This window comes from Pelophylax lessonae (assembly GCF_965119305.1).
Source record: "Pelophylax lessonae genome assembly, chromosome: 5".
Taxonomy (NCBI): Eukaryota; Metazoa; Chordata; class Amphibia; order Anura; family Ranidae; genus Pelophylax; species Pelophylax lessonae.
The window spans coordinates 216,857,740-216,884,280 of NC_138772.1; the positions used below are offsets into that span (position 1 = coordinate 216,857,740).

Consider the following 26,541-nt stretch of genomic DNA (forward strand, 5'->3'; position numbering starts at 1 on the left):
TTCTCGCCACCTCACCAGATGTACTGTGCTACTTACTGGTGCTTGTCTTGCTACTGTTCAGTATGCTTGATTCTTTTTGTAGGTACCCTTTTATCTGAAAAATAGGCTCTTGGTGAACTGCTGCTCTCCATAGTTTCATATTACAAATCTAATAGTGAGAGCTCCTTCCCGCTGCTCTCATTTGGCATGCTCAGAATCTACAAGGCCACCTCACTTGTAAACCATTTTTTGGACATGATGGTGTTCAGATTACCTTGGCTCTGGTGACACTACTGATGTGTCAGTGATCAGGAACACAGTTGCTGGTGTGCATTGGTCTGACACTTGAAAAGGGTGTGCTGGCTGCACTGGTGACACTGGGACAGGTGTAGGTAGAAATCAGGTCACTGTAGCAAGCTTCACTGGTGTGTGACAATGGTGTTTTACAGTACAACTCACATTAAAATCAAAGTACATAGTTGCATAGAAGTTGAGGTTGAATAAAGACGATAGTTCAACCTGTATAGGTGTGTGTGGACGTAATCATTTCCCATACCCCTGAATGTTTTGATCTTTGAGATGTACGTCCAAGAGTCTATTAAAATTAGCCATACTCCCCGCAGTTACTACCATTTGGGGTAGAGAGTTCCACAATCTTGTAGCTCCTACTGTAAAAAAAAACCCATGCGTAGCCTGAGGTCAAGTCACTTCTCCTCTAATCGCATTGTATGGCCTCTTGCATTCGCAGAATATTTTTTTTTTTCTTTGCTGAGATCACAGTTGAGGTATTTGTAAATCGCTATTATGTCCCCTCTCAGGCGTCTCTTTTCAAGGGAGAATAAATCAAGCGCTTGTAAGCGCTCTTCATAATTCCCTAATTAGTTTATTTGCCCTTCTTTGGACTCTCTCCAGCTCCAACACATCCCTTCTGAGGACTGGCGACCAGAACTGGACAGAATACTCCTGATGTGGTCGGACCAGTGTTTTATAAAGTGGTAGGATTATAATTTTATCCAGTGGCGGCTGGTGCTCAAAAGTTTTTGGGGGGCGCAAACAGAAATATGTAATAGGCATTGCTTTGCAGCAAAAAATGCTGTAAAAAATTGTGTGACTTTGAGGTCACAAAAGTGTGAAAGGGGCCTTCAGTAATTAAGGTATAGTGTGCACGCCTTCAATGCAGAAAGACCACAGCGTTCCCCTTTCAATGCAGAGTGACTAGCGTGCCCCCTTTCAATGCAGAGATCAGTGTGCCCCCTTTAATGCAGAGAGATCAGTGTGCCCCCTTTAATGCAGAGAGATCAGTGTGCCCCTTTTAATACAGAGAGATCAGTGTGCCCCCTTCAATGCAGAGAGATCAGTGTGCCCCCTTCAATGCAGAGAGATCAGTGTGCCCCCTTCAATGCAGAGACCAGCGTGCCCCCTTTCAATGCAGAGTGACTAGTGTGCCCCCTTCAATGCAGAGATGAGTGTGCCCCCTTCAATGCAGAGATGAGTGTGCCCCCTTCAATGCAGAGAGATGAGTGTGCCCCCTTCAATGCAGAGAGATGAGTGTGCCCCCTTCAATGCAGAGAGATGAGTGTGCCCGCTTCAATGCAGAGAGATGACTGTCCCCCCTTCAATGCAGAGAGATGAGTGTGCCCCCTTCAATGCAGAGAGATGAGTGTGCCCCCTTCAATGCAGAGAGATTAGTGTGCCCCCTTCAATGCAGAGAGATTAGTGTGCCCCCTTCAATGCAGAGAGATTAGTGTGCCCCCTTCAGTGCAGAGATATCAGTGTGCCCCCTCCAATGCAGAGAGATCAGTGTGCCCCCTTCAATGTAGAGATCATCGTGCACCCCCTCGAGACCAGTGCACTTACCTGCAGCGGCTTCTCCTCAGTCCCCCGGAGTCTCCTCGAGTCCTCCCGTCTCTTCCTCGGCCAATGGCATGGGGTTTGCCTTTCGGCCAATCACAAAGCGGGTCTCGGACCCGCTTCCTGATTGGCCAGGAGGAGCATCCGTGTAACAAAAGCGAATATTCATTCGCTATTGTCACACAATGGGTGGGCTCGGGGCGCACTGCTCTGCACCTCAGGTCCACCCTTTGCTGAAGCCTATTAGAGCCTCTGGCTCTAATCAGGTGACAAAAAAAAAAAAAAACCCATTGAGCTCCATGCGTCCGGCGCCCTGCATGCAGATTAGGTGACCAGACGCATGGATGGGGGGGGGGGGGGCAGCCCCCAACGCACCGGCCGCCACTGGTTTTCTCTCTGGAATATATCCCCTTCCTTATGCATGCTAATATTCTGCCGGCTTTAGCAGCTGCAGCTTGACATTACATGCTATTGCTTAGTCTCTCTTCTACTAAGATTACCAGATCTTTCTCCATTTTTGATTACCCTAGAGGTTCCCCCCCCCCCTAAAGTTTATTGTGCGTATGTTTTTAGTCCCCAAGCGCAATACCTTACACTTCTCCACATTAAACCTCATTTGCCATGTAGTTGCCCACTCTGTTATTTTGTTCAGGTCATTCTGTAAGATTTCTGCATCATGATGTGAAGTTATTGCCCTGCTTAATTTTGTGTCAACTGCAAAAACTGAGATTGAGCTAATGTTCCCGTCGTCAATGCTATCTATTTTTTAAAAAATTAACAAAATTGGTCCCAGGTCTGAGCCTTGGGGGACCCCACTTACCACTCCAGACCAGTCTGAGTACGCGTTATTTATTACTACCCTTTGGACACGCCTCTTTAACCTGTTTCTTATCCAAGAGCAAACCTTGTAGACGATGCCTGCAGACCTTATCTTGTAAATTAAGCGTTTGTGGGGAACTGTATCAAATGCTTTAGCAAAATCCAGGTACCCCACATCCACAGGTCTCCCCCCCCCCCCCTATCTAGCTCACAGCTCACGTCCTCGTAGAATGTTAACAGATTGGTTTGACAAGAACACCCTTTTGTAAACCCGTGCTGATTACTGCTGATGATGTTCTCTTTAGCAAATTATGGATATAGTTCCTCATCATCCCTTCCAGAAGTTTACATACTATTGACGTCAGGCTGACCAGCCTATAATTTCCCAGGAAACGCCTCTGCCCTTTTTTGAATATTGGTATCACGTTAGCTTTCCTCCAGTCACCTGGTACAGTTCCTGTCAAAATATTATCTGTAAAGATCTGGAACCGTGGTCTAGATATAACCTTACTGAGTTCTTTGAGTACTCTCGGATGCACGCCGTCTAGGCCTGGTGATTTAGTTGTGTTCATTTTATCCAGCCTTTCCCTGATTTCACCCTCTATTAGCCATAGCGGCAAGTCCAGTGAAGTACTGCTAACCATACAGTCATGGTCAGTATACACCTCCTTTTCCTGTGTAAAGACTGAGAAGAAGAAAGCATTAAGCACGATTGCCTTCTCTGTGTCCTCTGTAACCATCCTCCCATCATCGTTCATTATGTGTGCAACATGCTCTGACCTTGTTTTTTTGCTGTTGATATTTTAAGAATTTCTAAGGCTGGCCATACACCATACAATTTTCTTATTCAATTTCCTTTAGATTTACCTTCAACTATGTAGTGCAAGGGCCTGCCTGATTGCATACAAATTGAAAGTGTTCAGGTTTGAACTTATATTATATGGTTTTGGTAAATCTAAAGGAAAGTTGAACAAGAAAATTGTATAGTGTATGGCCAGCCTTAGGGTTTTTACTTTCCTCTGCTATTTGTCTCTCGAAGTCGATTTTAGCCATCTTGATTTCGTATTTTTTATTTGATTCCTTGTATTGCTGGAAAGCCGATAATGTGATAATTTATTTTTTTTGAAGGCCATTTATTTTCCCCTAATAATAAGTTTTATTACATTACGGTTTAGCCACCTCGGTTTGGCTTTGGCTCTTCTAAATTTATTTCCCATAGGAATACACTGTGAGATGCTTTGTTTAATATGTTCCTAAAGCATTACCATTTTTCCTCTGTGGTCAGTGTTCCTAGGGTTTGGTCCAAGTTTATTTTCTCTATCATTGAGCACAGTTTGGGAAAGTTTGCCCTTCTGAAGTTTAGGGTTCCTATGTTTCCTTCTTGCCTTGCTATATTGTGATTTACGCTAAATGTGATCATCCTGTGATGGCTAGAACCCAAGTTGTCCCGGACTCCTACATCTAAGATTAGATCTGGGTCATTGGTAATTAATAGATCCAGCACTGCATTCTTTCTAGTAGGAGAATCCACCAACTGAGACATGTAGTTGTCCTGTAAGGTTTCCATGAAGAGACGGGCCTTTAGTGAGTGTGCAGTCCCCTCTTCCCAGTCAATGTCTGGATAATTGAAGTCCCCTAATATGATGACTGGTCCCAGCTTTGCCACGTTACCCAACAGTGATAGAAATTCCAGCTCTACCTGCTCCCTTTGGGCGGGTGGCCTATAACAAACCCCCACTATTACTTTCCCCTTTACTTCGTCCCTCTCTTATCAGCCACACTGTTCACTCTACTCTTAGTCTCTGTATAGTTCCCCCCCCCCCCCCCCTCCCGATCAGCTGTCCCCTACTCACGTCCCCGCTGCCTCTCTACTCCTGTCCTGTAAGGTCCTTCCTCAGCCGCCACCTCTCTTTCACTGGTCCCAGTCACCCTCAATGGCCCCCCCCGCGCCTGGCTTTCTTGTGTGGCTTCCTCGCACTTGTCACCCACTGCAGCTCCTCCTCCTTCGCACACAGCTCCCTTGCTGCACATGCTGCTCCTGCTCCTCCTCCACACACAGCTTCCGGCTTCTCTGGCTCCACACAGCTTCCGGCTTCAAGTAACTCATAGTAAAATCACAGAACACTTCAGTCTCCTCTCACATGTTCTCTCTGTGTGAGGGGAAACAGAGCTGGGAAAGATGGATGCAAAAGAGATGGATGCAAAAGACAGCCTTTGTTTAGCTTTTTGATCTATGCGATTGGTCACACCGATCACATGGTACAGAACCAATTTCAAGATCAGCTCTCCTGAAAATGCCTTTTTCCCAGAAGACTTTGTGGGATCATTTATTTGCAGCGTATAGAAGTTCAATGGACCAGGCAACAGGAGACATAAGTATTATCTTTTTTTAGGTGCTTTCCTAAATTTTTTTTTCTTATTTTTTACTTGTTTTTACACACTGTAATGCACAGTAAAATCTGCAGCCGGCAAGTTTGTAATGGTTATGATGTTTACATGATTGGGAAGCACAAATTTACAATTTTCAGTCTGGGATGCACCTGTCGGAGACAGCACTGTTTTAGGACCAGGAGCACAGACCTTTTTTGAAACAGAATGTATATTAACATTTTCTCAGCATGAGGCACCATGCCTGAGAATATTAATCTACTGATTGCACTTGTGAAGGAATTAGACCCAGGCAGCAGCCATTGTTGCCTGCCTTAAAAGTGATCCATGACATTTGACAGGTGGCAAGGAGGCAACAGGGTGTATGGTCCTGAGTGGCTGCATGCTCTTATTTGGGTGAGCATTCAGTGGGCAGTTAAACCACAGCTCAATTGCCTGTTTTTACTGCCCCTGGGCCACCCATGTGATCAAGGCCCTACACTGCTAGAGAAAAAAAGCATGAGTGTTTGTACAGACCAATACGATGCCGCGTTTTTATGCTGTGGTGCAGAGTTTTCTGACTAAAAATGTGGGTCTCTCATTAGTCACAATGTTTTCTTTGTCTGCCCCTATTCTTCACACTTATTGGGTTATTTCTTTTTTTAACTCCTTTTTTCTATATATTTTTTTAGCAGGAGGTGGAGACATTTTTTTCAGAGAAGCATACAATGCTGTCTTGAGAGAAGGATTTAGCAGGGATGTCTGGAAAATGCTCATTTTTAAACTTGTGAAAGAAAACATGTATCAGGTAAGGCTCTGTTTTTTTTTCTATTTTTTTCCAGGTTATTAATGTTTCCTGATTGGCCAATAAAACAAATTACTTTTGTCCAGAGGAAATCCTAAACCATGGCACTTTTATGTAATTGTTTCCATGAAAACTCTTATAGATCTCAGTTCCATAAACAGCTGCTAGTGTTGCATATGGCACAGAATACTAGTCTGCACATCTTTTTTCTTAGAATATTAACTGGGTAGGTAGGCACAGAATCTAAAGCTGGCTACACATTATGCGTTTTTTTTTGTTCACCTTCCTTTAGATTTACCTTTAACTATGTAGTGCAAAGGCCTACCTGATTGCATCCAATTTGAAAGTGCTTAGCTTTGACCCCATATTATATGTTTTTAGAAAATCTAAAGGAAATCGAAAAAAAAAAAAAATTGTGTAATGTGTAGCCAACTTTAGTCCTGCACGATAAGGTAATATGCTGCTTTCAGGTGATTGCACACTGGCAAATAAAGCTGTTGGGGCACCACATCCACTCCTAGCAAGCCCCCTTTTTGCTAATGACCTTCGGTTTACTCATATGTTCTTTGTTATAAAAGAAGCAAGCATTTTTCTGTGTTTTGTTTTTTTTATTTTCGTTAAGACTTTTCTTTTAGGATTCGTAGCTGCTACTTAGCCACTGTAACTTCAGCTTTTCAGTTTTTTGGATTGGTTGACACCTCGGCTAAAGCTTGAGGTGGCAGACACTGGAAGAAGAGGTGGTGTTGATCTGAATTTGTTGCTTGGGGCTCTAGATCCTACAATGGATGCTCACCAAGGCACATGTTGAGTTAGCTGTACCGGTCCAGGGACATGATACTACCACCTGCTGTGAACCTGTCCATGAAGGCTCCCTAGGGAGTATACTCACTGGAAGGGCAAAGACTGTATTGGCATACTAATCCTGTTATGGTGCCTTCTTAGTACTGCCCTGTTGGTCTATTCCTGTCACTAGTAAATAAACCATACATTTTGCTGTGCTTCTAGTTCATTTAAAAAATATAAACAATAAAATATGTATATGCAGTCCTCTTGTCATTTATATACAAGTATAGTGCAAATTCTCAATTCCTATAATAGTGCTTAATTCAAGCTGTAATCATACATACACATATAAAGAAAACAAAGGCCAGACCCCAATATCAAAAAAAAAAGAAAAAAAAAAAAAAACAACTCAAAGCAATCACAATAACAATGCTTCAATATAAATATAAAGTCTACACATAAATGTATACAGTGAAAATAACAGCCTGTTTTTAACACAGTCAGCTGTGTAATTCTTCACTATATATTCCCAACGCAGTGTTAATTCACACATGTATGTCTTCTACCATATGTGCCTTATTGTATGCTTACCTTAAGAGCTGGACCTCTTAAACTACACTGCCTTGCAAAGGTATTTAGCCCCCTTGACTTTTTACCTATTTTGTTACGTTACAGCCTTAAGTTCAATGTTTTGTTAATCTGAATTTTATGTGATGGATCATAACACAATAGTATAAGTTGGTGAAGTGAAATGAGAAAAATATATTCATAAAACTATTTTTCGGCCATCAAAGAAAATGCTTTGTCTGGCACAAACCCATCACATCACCCAAAGAACACCATCCCCACAGTGAAACATGGTGGTGGCAGCATCATGCTGTGGGGATGTTTTTCAGCAGCCGGGACTGGGAAACTGGTCAGAGTTGAGGGAAAGATGGATGGTGCTAAATACAGGGATATTCTTGAGCAAAACCTCTACCACTCTATGCGTGATTTGAGGCTAGGACAGAGGTTCACCTTAAAGCAGGACAATGACCCCAAACACTCTGCTAAAGCAACACTTGAGTGGTTTAAGTGGGAACCTATAAATGTGCTGGAATGGCCTAGTCAAAGCCCAGACCTCAACCCAATAAAAAATCTGTGGTCAGACTTCAAGATTTCTGTTCACAAGCGCAAACCATCCAACTTGAAGGAGCTGGAGCAGTTTTGCAAGGAGGGATGGGCAAAAATCCCAGTGGTAAGATGTAGCAAGCTCATAGAGACTTATCCAAAGTGACTTGGAGCTGTGATTGCCGCAAAAGATGGCTCTACAAAGTATTGATTTTAGGGGGGTGAATAGTTGTGCACAATTACTTTTTCTGTTATTTTGTCCTATTTGTTGTTTGCTTCACAATAAAAAAAAAAAAAACATCTTCAAAGTTGTGGGCATGTTCTGTAAATTAAATGATGCAAATCCTCAAATAATCCATATTATTTCCAGGTTGTGAGGCAACAAAACACGAAAAATGCCAAGGGGAGGGGGGGGGGGGATACTTTTGCAAGGCACTGTATAGGAAGTCAAACATGCTATTTTCCCTCAGGGGTTGATCCATCAGGTTGCTTTGCACAAACTATCCTCACTCAGGCTCAGGAAAAAGACACAAAGTTTATGGTGTGTTCTGCATTTATTTAAAAAACAATTACAAACATGTGTTCATGGTTTAAAAAGTGCTCCTCAAAGCCATAAAATTCTTAGACCATAATATCCAGTGCACCCTTGGTAGGTGAAGCAGATCCAGTGCTCCCACTCCTCTGACAGGACATACTTCTAAGCGTGATGACGTCACCGCCTTTATCTGCCTTACGCACCCACAGGCCTTTGTCCGAGGCCTTGGAAGAAGTAGTTCCTTGGAAATAATGGTGAGCAATGTTTTAATGGGTTTTGTTATATGCCTTCTGTGCAATAGGGTTGTGAGTAATCTTTGATGGCAAGGTTTCACTTAGGGATGCACCGAAATGAAAATTTTGGGCCGAAACCGAAAATGCAGGATGCCCTTGGCCGAAAACCGAAACCGAAAATTACTTTTTCCCCCAAAAAAATTTAAAATAGATAGAAGAGGGGCATACACCAAAAACAGGCAGCGACGTACACCTGTCGCTGCCACCCTGTCACAGTAGATGTACTGTGATGGGTTGGCAAGAGGTTAATTTAATTACCAATGGTATTTGTATTATGAAGCATGAGGGGTTAATGTATTGTCACTGCTGGTCACTCATCTATTAGTGATCGACCAGTGGCAGGTAATTAACCCCTTTGTGCTGCATTAGTGCAACCAGTATCAGTGCAACCAGTGTTAATTAACACTGATACTGGTTGCACTAATGCAGCACAAAAGGGTTAATTACCTGCCACTGGTCGATCACTAATAGATGAGTGACCTGCAGTGACAATACATTAACCCCTCATGCTTCATAATACAAATACCATTGGTAAGCTGCATCAGCTCCCCCCCCATCTCCCCCCCACCCCCACTGCCTCAGCGTCCCCCCTCTTTGGGTGTCCTTCATTCAAAAGTCCCGCCTCTGGCCGGCGGCACCGCCTCTCAATGACGTCCCTACTACGATCTGTGCATTACGAATGGACATACCAGGCGGGGGGCGGGGCGAGCGGCCACTATAGATAGAACTAATGTGATCCTTCACTGTCAGCTCAGCACGACTATGTGTGAATGAGAACAGAACTGACCTGACACCGGGCGGGGGGACGGGCGGAGCGGCCGCTATTAGCTGTAACTATGTGAGAGCTTCACTTCCCTGTCAGCGAAGATACATGCCTGTCAGGGAAGTGAAGCGCTCACATAGTTATAGCTAATAGCGGCCTCTCCCCCCGCCCGGTGTCAGGTCAGTTCTGTTCTCATTCACACATAGTCGCGCTGAGCTGACAGGGATAATTCACATAGTTCTATCTATAGCGGCCGCTCGCCCCCCCCCCCCGCCTGGTATGTCCATTCATAATGCACAGATCGTAGTAGGGACGTCATTAAGAGGCGGACGGCCGGCCAGAGGCGGGACTTTTAAAACCTGCCCTGCGCTGCACCCTCCTCCTTCCCCACGGCGGCCATATTTATTTTCGGCAATGTTAACCCATTATCGGCCGAAATGATTTTCGGCTGATAATTTCGGTGGCCGAAATTTCGGCGCATCCCTAGTTTCACTCATCTAGGCCAAATCCGATTGCATGTGGTGCAAGCAGACGTCTGCTCTGCCATCTCTGAACTTTCCACAGCATCTGTTTTCTCAGCTGGGGATAATGTAGTGTGTACCTATCCTCTAGGTTAGTCAGGTGGCGATTCAGTCTATGAACATAAATCTTAGTCTTAAGGGTGTCCTTTTTTAAACCTCATTTCCACAGTCTACACTTGTCTATAATGGTAATAAAGTTAAAGGTTGGTAGCGCTTTGTATGTTATAAAGTGCAGTAGAAGTGTTCTAATACATATAAATAAACTGTAATTAATACTCTGTATATAATTCTTAAAAAAATAAACTAAAACTCCATAAAGTGCTACAAAAACTCTTGCTTTGTCCTGTGCTCAAGAGTGCAAACCTTTCAATCTTGTGTAAAAATAAAAAAAGCCATAAATAATTGTGCCAAAAAAAAAAAGTCAAAGTGCTCTTAAATCGATGGGCTATGTGTTCCATTACAAAAGGTTTCTCTAGCTTCAAAGGAAAAATAATTCTCTTGCATCCACTCCAATATTCCCCACCATTTAAAGTGCTCCCATAAAAGTGAATTCTCAAAGATAGGAGTTTCCATTGCTTGCACCCCTTGTTTGGAATTACTCGCCAAAAATGAAGGACCTTCTATGCAAATGAAGATCTTAGAGTGCTTTAAAAGCACAGTGTGCTGCCAGACCCCAGTAATCTTCCTCCACTGCTCACCACCAGTTTTCATCTCCCAGCAGAATTAAACATGTATAGAACCAAGCAACAGAAAAGGGCTCATCGCAATCAACCATTACAATTTTATTAAAACAAATAAGACCAATTAAACACTTACATATACAGGTACCACAATATGTTTAGCACCAGTAGTAGAACGTGCTCCTGCAGGTGGAGCACTGCCGCTCCACTCCAATTTCTCTGGAGCCTGTGTGCATTCCATTGTGGCCAGAAACCTGAAGTTCAGCACCAGATGCGACATCCCCTGTAGCAAACCATGCCACGCTTGTCTCTATCCTATTGATAAATTTGTCTGCGCTTTCCTTATTGCTACTGAAGCTTACGCCTACATTGCCAGAATATTATATACCAAATATCCAAACGGGTTCTCCTATCGATGCACATGCGGGGGACCTAAATTGATCAGTAGATAGGTATACTTTACTTATGTATGCCTCTGTCAAAGAAGGACGTCTTTTGGGGCACCCTTGAAATATTTATATATATCTATATCTTTCGTTCATTGACAGATACAGGTCCTGATCTTCATAACTATTGGCCCCCTACAGGATTTGTACTCTAGGCAGAAAAAGAATCTGGCTATGGGCAGTCCCAGGGGGGTATACTCCCTCTCCCTGCTATAGGTACTCAGTTTTGTTCTGCCTAATAAGGAGTAAGGACCTAGTTCCTTGCTGGGATCTCTGGTCCTGGCAATTTTCTCTTTTTAGATAGAAATTAATCTACAATCCACTGCCAGGCTGGGCGACAGACTGGATATTCTATATCCAGTGGTCACCCCAGTTTGGCCAGCAAGCACATGCAGACCTCAGCTATAAGCTAGGTTGGCCGCGACATAGTCCAACCGGACGGGGGCTGGCCTGCGAGTCAAACATCTCGCGAGGTCGCATACGACTGGGTCTCGACCCGAGTCACAGCGTTCCTCCTGGCCGACATCCCCCCCCCTCCTTTTCGATGGCGAGGGGTTTTGTCTGTAACGGTGCCCGCCTGGTTCCTTGTATGGTAAGTAGCTGTCCCCCCCCCCCCTCTCCCCTTGGAGGGTTTTGGGGTGGACGTGGGCATCTTCTTGGGACAGTCAGACCCCCGGGTTATCCTCCTTCCTGTCAGGCACCCCCCTTCATCTGTTGCCCCCCACATCCCCCCCCCCTCTTCCACTTATGCTGGGGCAGTGTGGGTGGTCTGGTTCACCTCCTGGGGTGGGAGCAGGGCAGTACTGGCTGGGGGGGTGCTTCTGCCAGGCCCCCCGTCCGGCCTGGGTCTGTCCTTGAGGCCTAGGGATCCCTCCGGGGTCACTGAGAGCCTTGTGGTGCCGCTGTTTTGTTGTCGCCTGTGTGCTCAAATGCACAGTGGCCATGTTTGTGTAGACCGGCGGCCATTTTTCGGTGGTTTGCCATTGAAAATAGCTGCGGCCATGACTGTGGAGCCCTGTGGGTGGTGTTTTTGGTGGAGGGGGGGGGGGGTGGGGGCTGAACCCTCCTCATCGCCTGGTGCCGACTCCTGGATCTCTTTACTTCCTGATCGCCGCATCGCCTGAGCATGTTGTGTGATGTCACGTTGTAAAGGAGCCAAGCGGAGCAGGCTGAGCCTTGTGCAAGTAAGGCAAGTAGGGAGCAGGGCTGTCAGTGCTGTTTGGACTGGAGTGGGCTGAAGGGACTACCTGGCATGGAGAGAGACTGTCGCTGTGACTCAGGAGGGGACGTGTCATTTATGCTGCTGCACACTGCTGTCATTATCACTGTGAGAGTTAGTTTCATGTGTGTGTGCCTGCACATTCTCATTTCTTGCCATCCTGTCCTGTCCCTTAGATAGTTACTATTTTGAAAATAAAATAGAAATGTTGTTTGCCTTAATATCTTCCTTAAATCACATTGCTAATTGCATATTGTACCCTAAATACTTAAATGTAAACTTTAAACTGTAATTTTATGACTTTAAGAAGTGCCAGTAAATTTTGGATGTTGTGTCAGTAGATTTCAATCTGGTAGGCTGGCAACACTGATGTCACTAGGCCGAAAAAGACACTCAGGTACCAAAGGTACAATCACACAGCTTTTAATAATTTTATACATACCGATGGACTTACATTGCTTAACTGATTGTGGGGGATTATTTAAACACAAGCCTTTCTTTCCACTTTGTCTTTCTGGGGTATCTTGTCTGCTCTGGAGTGCTTCTAGGAGGGGGAACAAAGGATTATTGGTGCACTCTGTGAATTAACCCAGAAGAGTGAAGTATTGACTGCAGAGCTCTATCTGCATCCAGAACTGTGGCACAGCCTCTGGTGTCACCTAGTCTCTGAAGATTCATTTTGTGACTAAAGGCCAGTTGGGCTAAAGCATGAAGAGCTACCTCACTGTTGTGAAGATGCACAGTGCTTTAAAATGTCCTGCCTCTGCTGGTATATCTACAGTAAGGGTTAAATTAATATTAAAGGCTTCCCCCCCCTTTTTTTTTTTCTAACGTTATGCTCACCTGCTCTGTGCAGTGGTTTTGCACAGCGAAGCCCTGATCCTCCTCCTCTTGGGTCCTTTGCTGGCACTCCTGGCCCCTCCCTCCTGCCAAGTGCCCCCAGAGCAAGCATTTTGCAATGGAGGTCCCCAAGCAGGCTCAATCCCGAACTGCGGCTCTGCATGTCCATTCACACACATGCTTTGCCCACCCCTCTCTCTCCTCATTGGGTCACTGGCTGTGATTGACAACAGAGGGAGCCGAGGCTCTTGCACACATTGCTGGATCGAGATGGATCGAGATGGAGCTCAGGTAAGTATCAGAGGGGCATTAAGGCAGCTTTACTGAAGAGGTTTTTTACCTTCATGCATAGAATGCATGAAGCTAAAAAACCTTGAGCCTTTAGTAACCACTTTAAGGCTGAACTCTTATGTTGGCTTAAATGTCAGTGCAAGCATGCTCTCCCACCATTTACCCTAGAGAAAGAACATCTACTTCTGAAGCACCACTTGGATTATTGGCCTGTGATCTTGTTTCACTGCCAGCCTACAATGAATTGGTCACTTCAGGCTGTCTGCCTCCCACAACGGCACCAGCTACTTTGGTTTCTGAGTACGTGAGACCTTGCTTAATTTTAGGCCCATTTTTTCCCCTTGACACGTATAACATTTCTTTGTGAAGGCACACAAAGGATAGTTCTGCTACAACTTCCCATACTACCCTACAGGTTCTAGGGGAGGTTTCTTGGTTCCCCCGAAGGAATCGACATCTATAACCTAGATAACCTTGATGAGAACCTCTATTACGACTGAGATTCATGCCCCTCCTGTGTCCACTTTGCCATTTTTATTGGTATGGGACTCCTTGCTGAAGCAGTGCTCCAGCGCCATTCTCAGCAGAGTCAAGCTCAGGCCCTTTTGGGCCTGGAATGTTTTGTCTATGAGCAAATTGCATATAGCTCAGATATGAAATCTCACCTGATTGATGCAGTAGGTTCTATCCAGCATTTAAAAGATCAACCTGCTGTTCTAGGCCTAGGGTCTTTTTAGAGCTCCTATAGCTTCAGTTGCCTTCCTGCTGCACCCAGGATTTAAGCTTTTCCTGTATGTGGACTGGAAACAACATGTGAGAACATGGGCCCCTTGTGAGAATGCGATGGAGCATTTTCCCTTTTGAAAAGGAATTTATTGCTAAGTGATCTCTCCCACTGTAGATGCTCCAGTAATCCAGCTTACCAAACTGGTGGCTGCTATCATAGCCTTTAAGGTTTTTACAAATCGGCATTTAAATTCTCTGCTTCTTAGGCTTCGACCATGGTTTGAAATTAATGGGAATGACCCTCCGATCTATCTTAGCAGTGACCTTGACTGGGTTTAATTATTTAAGGCTAAATTCCCCTTTTGGGAAAAAATATTAAATGCGCATATTTTTGCAGAAAAAGTGCATATATTATATTTTTCTGCAGAAGCCTGGAAAGCATTGCACCCGTGATCAGTAGATCACAGGTGCAGTGCCTGCCATCTGCAGACTCTCAGTATAGCTGTCTGCCTGTACCTCCCATATGGGCAGACAGTTACTGAAGAGCAGAAAGATCAATGAACTTTGAGAGTGCGCACCAGCGCCCTCGCAGTGCATTGAAAACTCCAATCCATCTGCCGCAATGAAAGATTGTTCTTGTAGATAATTTGTTCACAAAACCTTGTGAATGAATGACGCGCATGTGTTGAAAAATCCACTCGGGTGGGGTGGGGTTTTGACTGCTTAATCATGTTACACCCTAAATATGGGTGTAATGTGTAACTTGCTCCCAAAAGCCAACTTGAGCCATTAAAAGTTTGGAACAAATTTTGTGGAGCCATGTGCTTCAGTTGTGGTGGTCTTTTACAAGTATTTACGCTTGTGACCTTGCGTAAGTGTCTGGAATGCTGATGGTACCTCCAAAAAAATATCTGACTCGGTTAACTTGCAAGGAAAGTCTCTTGATACTGTCATTAGTAATGCAACGGATGATAAATGTGCTCCTGCTACAACACTGGGGGCCAGTGGATGGGGCAGAAAAATCCTTCCCTTCATCTACTACAGCAGTAGTACCTCACAGACAGTCACAGCCTACCTCCCACTTAAACCATCGATCTCAAAGCCGGAGGTCCTCTCTTCTCCCTGCTTAGCTTTCTGCATTAAAGTGCTTCACCACTTCTATATACGTTGGGGCGCTGATTGTTCATTCTGCTGGGTCTTTTGGTAACTTGCCTCCTCGTAGTTTGGGTGCTCACATCTTCCCTTGTAACCTCCATTTTAGACCCTTAAGTTGGGCACCTCCTTCAGCTTCCCCTTTTCATTATTCTGGAATTCTTGCACCCCATGGTGCATCTTGACAGGTTTGTTTGGACTCCCCACACACTGGGACCTCTCATTCCAGCTACATTAGGAGACTGTACAGTACTTGGGAATGGTATCTCATTGGAGCATGCTCTCCTCCTGCAGGAGAAATCTATCACAGGTGGTTGTGCCCTTTATGGTGCTTGAGTCCCCCCCCCCATTTCCCTTGTCCTGAAGGACCTTGAGTTGACAGCGACCAGTCCCTGCTCCTTTCCCTAATAAGGACAGCACCATTTAGTGTTCTCTGTAATGTCTTACTTTATTATAGGGGTGTGGGTCTTTTATGTATTGAGCAGACCTTGATTTTTAGTGCAAGGTCCAGTTTAAGTGTAGTATCTCTTTCTAAGTGATTTAAAGAGTATGTAAACCCAACATTTCATATTCTTCAAATGTGCCTGCTGTACCATATACTTGTATGAAAAAGTATTCTGTTCTATTTTTTATTGCTGCCTTTTGTGTGAAATTCCTGGTAATCCTGCCAGTCCCTCTGCTTTCCTATTAAAAATTGACTACACTAAGCATTAGAACATACTTAGTTACATAGTTAGTGAGGTTGAAAAAAGACATCAGTCCATCCAGTTCATACTGTGATTAGCTCTCTAGTTGTGCTGGGAACTCAGTCTGCTCTACTCCAATGATCAGGCTTGTCCTGACACCCCCCCCCCCCCTTTGCACAGCCATTTATCGAGATCAGTGTACTGCTATTACTTCTCCACCAGCTCTTATGCAGCTAAGAACAGAGGGAATATGAGCATTTATAAAAAGGGAAACAAGTGTTGTATAATGTGTTTTTTTTTTTTTTTTTTTTGTTTTTTTTTTATATATGTATACACGTTTTGCCTTTCATTTCTATTTGAAACTGAATTGGTTGTTTTACAAGGTGAGGGTTTACATACACTTTTTAACCTAAATTGTCTAATACTGATGCATATATTGCCCATTACTAACACGAAACTATGTTAATTTTCTAGTCCTGCTTTTTTCTAATGAAAATGAAAACCAGACTGCCTAATGATATTAAAGACCTGGATAAAATATCACTGGCAGGCATCTTTGAGGTATAGTATGTGAAAATCACAAATTATAGTTTATTCGTTTATATACAGTGTTTGTGTGTCTGTCTGTACTTATCACGACAACCAGGTTAGCATTACCTTACAGTGAGGCAAAAATAAAAAAAGCTACCTGCAGAGTTTGACAGGGGATGATTGCTTGCAACCACTTTCATTTACTTCCATTGAAACACATCACAAAGGCGTTTAAGATGCAGTTGCAAAGTGGCATAATTTGATCATTTACCATTTAAAAAAAAATGAATAAAAAAATCAAACCGCGTTTGAGGAGCATCTCTTGACACAACTTGAAAACCTGTGCAGTGTTCTATGCGCAGTGTTGTGTATTTTAAAAGCTGCTTTAAAATTCAACAAATGTGTAAACTTGGCTTCACTAAGTCCCCGTTCACACTAAGGCGACCTGTGAGGCGACCTGGTCGCCTCACAGGTCGCCTTCCATAGGGAAGCTGCGGACCCGTTCTAATAGGAGCGACACAAGTCGCTCCGACTTAGAAAAAGGGTCCGGAGCTTCTTTGGGGCGACCCGGAGCGACCGTCATAGACTTCAATGTTATGAAGTCCGTGCAGGCCGTGCGAGCAGCGCGCCGCGACCTCGGAGGTCGCCCCCCCAAGTCGGATCGCCCCTGTGTGAACGGGGCCTAAATCACATCAGTGTTTAATGTAAACAATGCCGTATTTTGTGTAATAAAATACTGTTTTTTGTTTTTTTTTTTATTTGTTTTTTTTGTATCTTGCATATTAGCCCTGCTGTTCTCCATCTTTTTTTTTTTTTTTACCATCCACTTTCTGTCCTCACTCCCAACGGTTGCAGGTCATTTCTCAGGGCGAGTTTCCTGATGGTGGAAACCACAGGGCATGCCTGTGTGATTTGCATCAACACAGCCGCTTGTAGTTTTCGGTTTCAGTCTGTTTTTAATTAGGATTTCAAATAACAGTAGGACATTGTAGGGTAACAAAGTCAAATACAAAAATAGAACTGTCGTCATAGTCAGTGTACAAACAATAGCGACATTAACATATATGAGAAATTAGGGATTCAGCCATGAGATGTCCATCAGTGGGTATGAGGAACTACAATACAATGGTCAACCATGAAGAGTCCTGTGTAGCATTACATATTCTGCTATATTCCAAGAAAAGGTTTAACCAAAAAAAAAAGGCCGTAATTTAGGTCAACCTTGTAGGCCCAGCAGAAGGGTCAAGCAGGACTACACCCACCCACCCCCACCAACTGGGCAAGTGAAAATTATAACAATATAATAATAACTTAAGCCACTATGGCACTCAACAATAGACTTGTATATGTATTAAGTGAAGATCAAAGAGAGAAAAAAAAGGTCAAATGTGTCAGCAACATATCCTGTAGAATATTTTCACACATGGAACCTAGACATAAACCTTGAATCAAGAAATAGGAAAAACGGCCTGACTAGAGGACCAATAATATACCAGAGTAAAAGGATAAACCAAGCTAGTAAAGGGAAAGATTGAGAGTAGGAGAGTGCCTGTCTGGGAGTCTGCCCAGAAAACAATCCAATGTCTACCTCAAGTGTCTAGTACCTGTCGGTAAGAAAGCCAGGGGAACCATACAATTTCAAACAGGGATAGTTTATCCTGTAGGACACTAACAATTTATTTTTGTGCAGTATGATCCATGTAAGTTTTCACTTTATTAAAGCCAAATCACAGAGCTTCCAAGCAGTAGCAATAGCTATTTTAGCCACCTAAAACATATTATATAATAAAGTCTGTGTGGATCTATATAATAAAGTCTGTGTGGGGATTTTTTCTACGGGTCCCTTGAGCTGTGCGATCCGAGTCATATGTAATGTTAACCATGGTGGCTGAGTAAATTAAGGAGTGAACCCGTGTCTAGAAGCGCCAGACCTTGGGGCAGGTTCACCACATGTGGAGAACAGAGCCCACCGGGTCACAGGCTCTGAAGCAGGAGGGTGAAGAAACCAGGTACATTTTACAGAGACGTTCTGGCACCAAGTACCATCTCATGAGCACCTTGTACTAGAGCTGCACGATTAATCATATGAAAATCGCGATTCACCCCCCCTGACGATCTGAACCTGACATATGCTCGATTCTTTGCATAGCTGCATTGCTGTGAGTAAGCAGAGAGAACAGCTGTGGAAAAAAAAAAAAAAGCCTCCTGGCAAATGCCTATCAGCATTAGTCTCCCAGTAACTATAAACAAAATGATTACATTGTATCTTTTCCTTCCCTCTGCCAGGGAGAAAGGAAGTTTAACCTCTTAAAGACTAGACCTTTCTCTGACACTTGTTGCTTGCAAGTTAAAATCATTTTTTTTTGCTAGAAAAGTACTTAGAACCCCCAAACATTTTATATATTTTTTTAGCAGAGACCCTACAGAATAAAATGGCGATTGTTGTAATATTTTATGTCACACTGTATTTGCGCAGCAGTCTTTCAAACGCAATTAATAGACTTTAATGAATAAAAAACGTAGCAGTAAAGTTATCCCAATTTTTTTTTGTTACACAGAGAATCGTGAGAGAATCGTGATCTTTATTCCAAGCTAAAAAATCGTGATTCTCATTTTGGCCAGAATCGTGCAGCTCTACCTTGTACCATACTTCAATCAGGGCAGCATTCATAATGATCCTATGTATGTGTGTAGCCCAGGCTCACCAGTCCCCAACTCAGGAGCAATGCCCAAGTCAGTCTGCCAAGCAATTTGATAGGGAAGTTTAGATCAGGGGAAAATAATGGATTTGTACAACATGGAGATGCAACCTCGCTGAAGTCTTTTGTATACATCTATTTTTGAACTGTGTTCGAACTGCAAGGTTGGGACTTTTCCTCTTCAGAAAACACAGCAAATTGTGTATTTGTTGTGGATGGAAATTTTCAGAGGGGGGGTATCTCCAAATCTTGCACAAAATACGAAGGAGAGCGCACACCTCTATGGTCAAGGAAGTGTCCTATGCGATAAAGCCCCTTGTTTGTCCACCAGCTGAAACAAGCAAGTGATACACCTGTCGGAAATTGAGGGTTCCGGTAATAAAAATAGGGGCGCTACAGGAGTGTGGGGAGAGCAGAGAGGCCATTGTCTACAAGTCGATTCCCATAAGCCAATAGAGTGGGAGAGTGTGGGGCACAAAATGGCCTTTTGCTATTTTGAGGGAAGCCAAAGCACCAAGTCATTTGGCAACGGGCAGCCTATAATGATTGTAGTGTAATTTACATAGTTGTGTAAGCTGAGCTGCAGTGTAGTATTTTCAAAGTCTTGGACCCCCAAGTCTCCCAGATCCTTGGATGCATACATTGTAGCCTGAACCAGTCTGCTGCCCTTGGCCCCCCAGATAAAGATAAAGATTTTTACCTTAGAACTGCCGTTATGGTACTGAGATAAGTAGGGTTCTGAAGTAATATAATATTTTTGGCAATACAATGATCTTCACAGAGGCAATTCTACCCATCCAAGACGATTGCATCAGACCAAGTCCCCACATACTCCAACAATTTAGTAATTTAGTAAAGAGTGCTGGATAGTTTGCTTTATAAAGTGATGAAAATTGGAGAGTCAATTAACCCCCATTTGCACTGCAGTCGGTAGGTTGATGATCATGGTCCCCGATTTGGCACAGTTGACCAGTAGGCCCGAAATCCGACCCAATCGCTTGTAGTTTTCAATGGGAAAGTGTGTGTCAGGGTGAAAAAACTGATGGACAATTAAGAGACAGGGATTGAGTATTATCACCTTATAACAGAAAGTTCATTTTAGGATCATCAGATATTTTAATAAAAGTAGCATATTCAGGAGTATTAAAAGTGACATGAAATTATTTTAATGTGTATATGGGATTTTAGTGATTGGGTTTACATTTTCTTCTTTCCTGTAAACCCAAGTACAACTTTTTTTTTTTCTAGCTATACAGTTTACTATCATTTTAAAAGTGTATAGTTATTAGAAGTTTACTTATTTTTATTATATATTCCCTTGCCCATTAGACCTTTCTAAAGTCGCCCTCTTTCGGAAATATGAGTGGTGTTACAGATCTTGTCATGTGGCTTGTAAATATGGGTGCAAATGTGGATACCATTGGAGAGCATCCACTTCATTCTGTTATAAAGCTCTGCATGAAATCAGGTAATGTAAATTTAATTCTGACTCCTGAATTATCAGTAGTTGAAAGGAGTATGACATTAAAACTGAACTACAGTCAGATAAAAAGGACAAATTCTGTATATTCATTATTCCTGTAGTTATTGTTATGGAAAGTAAAATTACATTTTAGTTTCCCCCATAGTGTCAGTGAAATAGGTGTGTTTGTTAAAATAATAACACAAATTAGAGGTGGATGTAGGTAAATATTTGTAAATGTATATTATAAAAACATGCAAAGGGAAAATGTTACTTTGAAAATGGGGTGTAGAGAAAATGTTTTTTTTTTTTCCCCTGGATTTCATTGTGATGGGAGTTGGGTTCTGTATTAAATGTGGAAATGGAGAGCTGTGGCAAGCAATACCGTGGTAGGTTATCATCAGCAATATTGCATGCATAACCCATGCATGCACAGTAGAAAAAAAGCAATGGTCTCAATTGCTGCCCGTTCAAGACTATGCATGCAGAGAATGGAAGAAAAAGTGGTTGACATGGTGGCGAGATCCTGTGCATGTGCGATATTGAGTAGCCTTTTATATATCTACTGTATATGCACAGATTTTTGTTATCATATTGCATACTGTTTCTATTATAATGTGCATACTCCATTTTGATGGCGACGTCTGCAAATATGTCACCAAGAACCTGCACATGTATGGTAGCTAAGGCTGGGAGGATGCTTGGGCGCTCGCCCCCCTTTGTTGCTGCTTTTTTTTCCTGCTCATGTGCAGGGTACTCATGTGCAGGGTATCCTCACCAGTCTTGAGTGGCTCCCCTACATGTTTTAGAGGTGGGCTTTGGGGGTCTTAGGGGTGAATCTTGGCCAGGAGATGGGCTTATGGGTTGGAAAGTACAAGCATCCATCTCAAGTTGAGGAACAAGATTGATGGCTGCAAGTTGTTGACATGCAGCTTTGAACATTTGTTATTGTACATTCAGTTTTCTACATGCAGAGTCCTCCTGTATTGTATTGAATTGTATTGTAACCGTACTATCTGCCCTCAGTGTAAAGCGATGCGCAAACTGTTGATGCTATAAAAATCCTGGATTATAATAATAATGCAGATAATATGCTTGTGGACTGGTTGTGAGTCCAAGAGTGCTCCATTAGATGCTCCAGTGTGTGCTAGGCAGACTAGACAAGTAGTGGTAACGGAGGTTAAATCATGAGAATAGGCTGAAAGCTCCTGACAGTGTGTTGTCAGTCAGTTCTAGGCTGGGTGTAGTCACAGATGAAATTATCCTGCTGATTCTGAACTATGGAGTATGTGCAATGTTACAGAAGAGTGAGGACTAATCTTACAATAACCTATGACACGCACTCTGGCACATGTTGCCAGTGCACCTGTTGCATACTTTTGTTTTCAACTCATTCAGCTAACAAGCACACTTTATGCTAGACCATTAACTGTGTGTATATATAATATATATATATATATATATATATATATATTTTTTTTTTTTTAAGCCAAAGCAGTTTAAGTATCTAAATGTGACTTTGCTTTAGCCTTTTGTAGACTACTGCACAGTAGAGCTCAGGGAGATTAAGAAGCAGCACAAGAAGCCTGTTGGCATGCTTTGCGAGAAGCATGCTGATGGGAGGAGAGAGAAGAATAAGAGAGATGTGCTGGTTTTGCTTTCACTGTCCAGTCACGAGGCAGGGGTGGCGAAGGGGACCTGTAAGCGGAATTGAAACTGTAGCAGAGAAGGGTAAGGTCCCCTCCCCTGCCAAGCAAGACTATGCTGTGTGGCAGAGCTGTGTAAATCTTAGGCAGTTAAACTGCTCCTGTGTGTTTCATCTGTATTTAGGTATTTGCCTGGATTTCCTCTTTAACGTGTTTCCAGTGAGCAAGGAGCAGCAAGCTACATACTGTAAATGTTTATCTACTACAGGCATGTAAAACTATTGAACTTTTTGGGGGTCACTCACTACTTTGTGGTCTTCAGCAGTGTAATAACTTTAACAGAAGAAGGTCTAGCTGATCTCCAGTTGACAAAAGCTATATTGATCATCCTCTGGTACAACATGTTGTAAGCTGTAGTTGCTATTAGGATGTTAATTACCTATGTGCTATAATCATTTTTCAAAAACTAAATTGGTGTGTAGATAAAGTGCAGCCTCCTTGAAGTTTTATTTCACTCAGTTCAGCCAACTGTGAGTTATGTGTAATCCTCTGTTCCCCTTCTACTTTAACTTGGAGCTTTGGACACTAAATGCTTACAGTTTTACTTGAGTTTTCTTTTTTTCAGGTGACAGCAGCCTCTTTAAACTTATCCTAAACAATAATCCAGGCAAGAAGAAATGCATCAACGAGAAAGATGCAGATGGAAACACAGTTTTGCATCTTGTAGCCTCCTTTCCTACAAATTCATATGATTTTACACCAAAGTGTAAGTACCTTAACTTTTTATCTTACGTGTGTGTGTGTGTGTGTTTTATATATGTGTTACATTTTTTATAATAGATATATAGGGGTATTTTGTAAGATTGGGTTCACATATGTGCGGCTTCGGTTCCCAGCATATGGTCCGGTGTGTCCCTCTTCACCAGTTTAGGTGCGAATCCGGTCCAAATTTTTTCCTAAATTTGCACCTGGACCCAAAGATGCACAGGACCCTTTTGAAATGCGAACCAAGGCCGCCCGGACCTGTGTGAACCAGCTCCATTGCGAGCTGGGCATACTCACCTGTCATGCGTTTTGGATGCGGGGAAACCCGCATCCTATTCACACATATGTGAACCCAGCCTAGAACTGGAGCAGCTAGAATCTAGAGCAGTGATGCATGGCAACCAGTCAGCGTCTAGGTTTCATTTGCAAAGCTTAACTGAACAAGCTAAAGCTAGAAGCTGATTGGTGGTTATGCATAGCTGCCCCTGATTCTGTCTGGTTCAGTTTAATTAAATCCCCCTCCCCTTTATTTCACTTTATTTTTCCCAGTCAAGGTAATCCGTACATCATAGATGTTCATTTTTTTTCTTTGGACCTTTGTGTACTGTGCTAGTTAGTTGCAGAACACTTTCCAGGCCCAGAGTTGTGGCCTCTGGTGTCACCCAGTCTCCAAGGACTCATGTAGTTATCAAGACTAACTGGGCCAAAACCCAGGGAGCTACCTCACATTTGGTACTGTTGGGTGCCATTTTAAAACTCCAACCACCACCAAATAACTGCAGTAATGGTTAGTGCTTTGAGAACTAAGTGTTGACATCTTTTCTATGTGGAGTGTGGTTTCTGCTGTCATTCAGTATAGATGAAGCTTTAAACACTTTAATCTGCTTCTAAAGTATCTTGTGGATCATCTGGTCTCCGGTTTCATTCCAGTGCTCACCTGCCTGACTTTATTTCCAGTCTTCTGTGTCCCTCAGCAGCTACTGCTGCTTGAGCCTAACTTTCCACTTCACAGCGCAACATATCTTTTCAAAGACGCACCATCCAGGGAACATATTGACAAATTTAGAAGGCACCAAATACCACCTAGTGTGTACCTTTTAGACTGACACGAGAGTGGTGACATTAATAGTACTGGTGGCATTAGAAGACCATTTTTATCTTGTCCTTTTTTTTCCTGTTTTTTGGGCCCTCAGGTCCTCTTCCCACCTTGTTGCATAAGTACAGTATGTGTGAAAGGAGAAAGTAGGTTAAGTTAGGAATGGGTGCCAGGGGGGGCATAGTGGCAAGTGTGTTTGAAAATAGTTAACATAGTAAGCAGGTCTTTGTCTTGGAGAAATGATATAATCCAGTACCTTAGTCGGGTGTACCGTAAACGCTCCAAGGAGGGAGCCTTAAATCGATTTTAGAAGGTCACCCAAGACAAGACAGACCCCTTTCTCCATATGGGGTAGACTATGGTTAATTTACGTAAATGCAATGGATTTTATGTAACAATCCTTTTGGTCCCCAAAACAAATGGGAATTTTAGGAAGATATTATTCTAGTACATCTCAATCGATTCTTAAAGGACAAAAAAGTAAAGATGGAAACCATAAAATCAGTCTGCTTCAGGAAAGGTTACTGCAGTGCAACCCTGGAACTAAAAGATGCCCATTACCATGTACCAATACACCTAGCTTCCAAGAATTGTCTAAGAAGAACAGTGTATATTGGAAGAGCTGTTGCTTCATTAATTTCAAGGACTCCCATGTGGAGTTTTGCAAGCTCCAAATGATTTTCATTAAAAAAATGTATGAACAAGTTGCAACCTTTAAGAGTAAATGTTCTTGTCCCCTATCTGCACAATCTGTTCCTGGCAGTCAGTGTATATTGTGTATTGACTAAACAAGAATGATGCACATACAAACTACCTAACAGTTACAGGAATACCATACAAGACACATGTGTGCTACAAATATGCATACATAATACATGCATCCATTTAGAAGCAGTCTATCCCTTGCTTGCAGAGGAATATTGGCAATAGCCTGTATGTCTGGATGTAATAAGTCACTTGCCCTTCATTTATAGCTGGTCCATGATTTCCTTAGCTAATGGCACTTGGGGCATCAATCACGGGAAACACGTTCTTGAACTTGACACACATTCTCATTAAGCTTTAGTGTTGTCCCTGGTAGAGTCCCCTTTTTATCTTGAAAAGTTTGTTACACTTTCCAACTTAGGTCCTATATATTGATTTCTACAAATCAGCATTTCTGCCTGCAAGCTTTAGATGGCAGCACAGTACCATAAATGCCATAGGCCAGCTATGTCAAAAAATATAACTATTTTTATTGATACAGCTGCTAGAAGGCTTGGGTCCAGTATTTTGACTGTAAAAATGTGTACCTTCTCATCAAACAGTTTACAGTAGATACACAGGCACCAATGCTATCTTGGGCAGACACTTGCTTATTTTAACAGAAGAGATGTCCGAGGAGGACGATTCAGTCTCTGACTTTGAAAGCTGTATTAGTAAAGTGTTCCCTCAGTTTGGGAAGCAGACTGGTGAAAAGTGGCATAAGCACAAATTCATCCTAGCTCACCGTTCTCCTTAAATGACAGGATTGAAAGCAATAGAAGTAAAGCTTGCATTATAATGAAACAAAATGCAGTGCCTTAATACATTAAAGATCAAATGTTACTATTAAAAAAAAAATTCCATCAGTATAAAGAAAGTAGGAAAAAGAAAAATGTCCTGATTTAGAATCTTACTTGTCCCAGTGTGCCTTTTACCATCCAGAGGGAAAAGAAGACCACCACTTGTGACTAAAAAATACTGCACTCACCAACTCCAAAAGCTGATGGAGCAGCAAATAGCGCATTTTTAAACAACACAGATCAGCATCCCTCCCTCAGATTTATCCATCCACCCACCCTTGGTCCTCTCACTGAAGCTGTAACTCTGTACCACTAGGGGGAGTAAGAATGTCACTGTGCAGGGGGAGAAAGCACTCCCCACATGGAGTCAGACACCAGAAGGGGCCAGATATATAATGTAGTATTTTATTATGACATCTTAGAGCAAACACAGAATCCATAAAGCACATCCAGATATTTGTGACATACAAACCGCAGCAGTGAACTTATGTCAGAGTATAGCCCTGACACGTTTCGTGCCAACGTACATCTTCAGGGGACCCTTGAAGAATGCATTTGCATGAAACTCGTTTGGGTGGGGCTATACACTGATGTCACGCCGCCATCTCCGGTCTTGGATTTGGCGGCTTTCTAAGCAAGCGCACTGCTGTTGTTTTCACTCTCGCTCAGCCAGAGAGGAGAGAGGTCCCGAGAGAGCCAGTGCAGACCTGCACACCGGAACAAGCATACCTGCTACCACCTAAGAACTGAGAGGAAAACTAAGAGGAAGCTGCAGATCCTCGGATACGATTCCCCACTACTGAAAGATTTTGTGTACTGCCGAATTGCCCAGTGCCAGGAGGGCACAACTAATAGTAAGGGACCAACTGTATACCTTTTTATTAATTTTCAAATAAAGCATACAATATTTCACTATTGGAGGCTTTTTTTGT

General features: G+C 42.9%; 1 protein-coding gene across 2 annotated transcripts in view; it reads left to right on the forward strand.

Annotated features, from left to right (window-relative positions):
- TRANK1 (tetratricopeptide repeat and ankyrin repeat containing 1) overlaps positions 1–26,541 on the forward strand; it is a 338,849-nt gene that overhangs the window by 112,993 nt on the left and 199,315 nt on the right. The window contains exons 6-9 of one of the 2 annotated variants that reach the window (XM_082258385.1): positions 5,709–5,824; positions 16,341–16,427; positions 20,426–20,564; positions 22,830–22,970. In XM_082258385.1, the coding sequence (XP_082114511.1) occupies positions 5,709–5,824; positions 16,341–16,427; positions 20,426–20,564; positions 22,830–22,970 (483 nt within the window). The remainder of the gene's footprint in view (positions 1–5,708; positions 5,825–16,340; positions 16,428–20,425; positions 20,565–22,829; positions 22,971–26,541) is intronic. The other variant, XM_082258386.1, reaches the window with a different exon arrangement.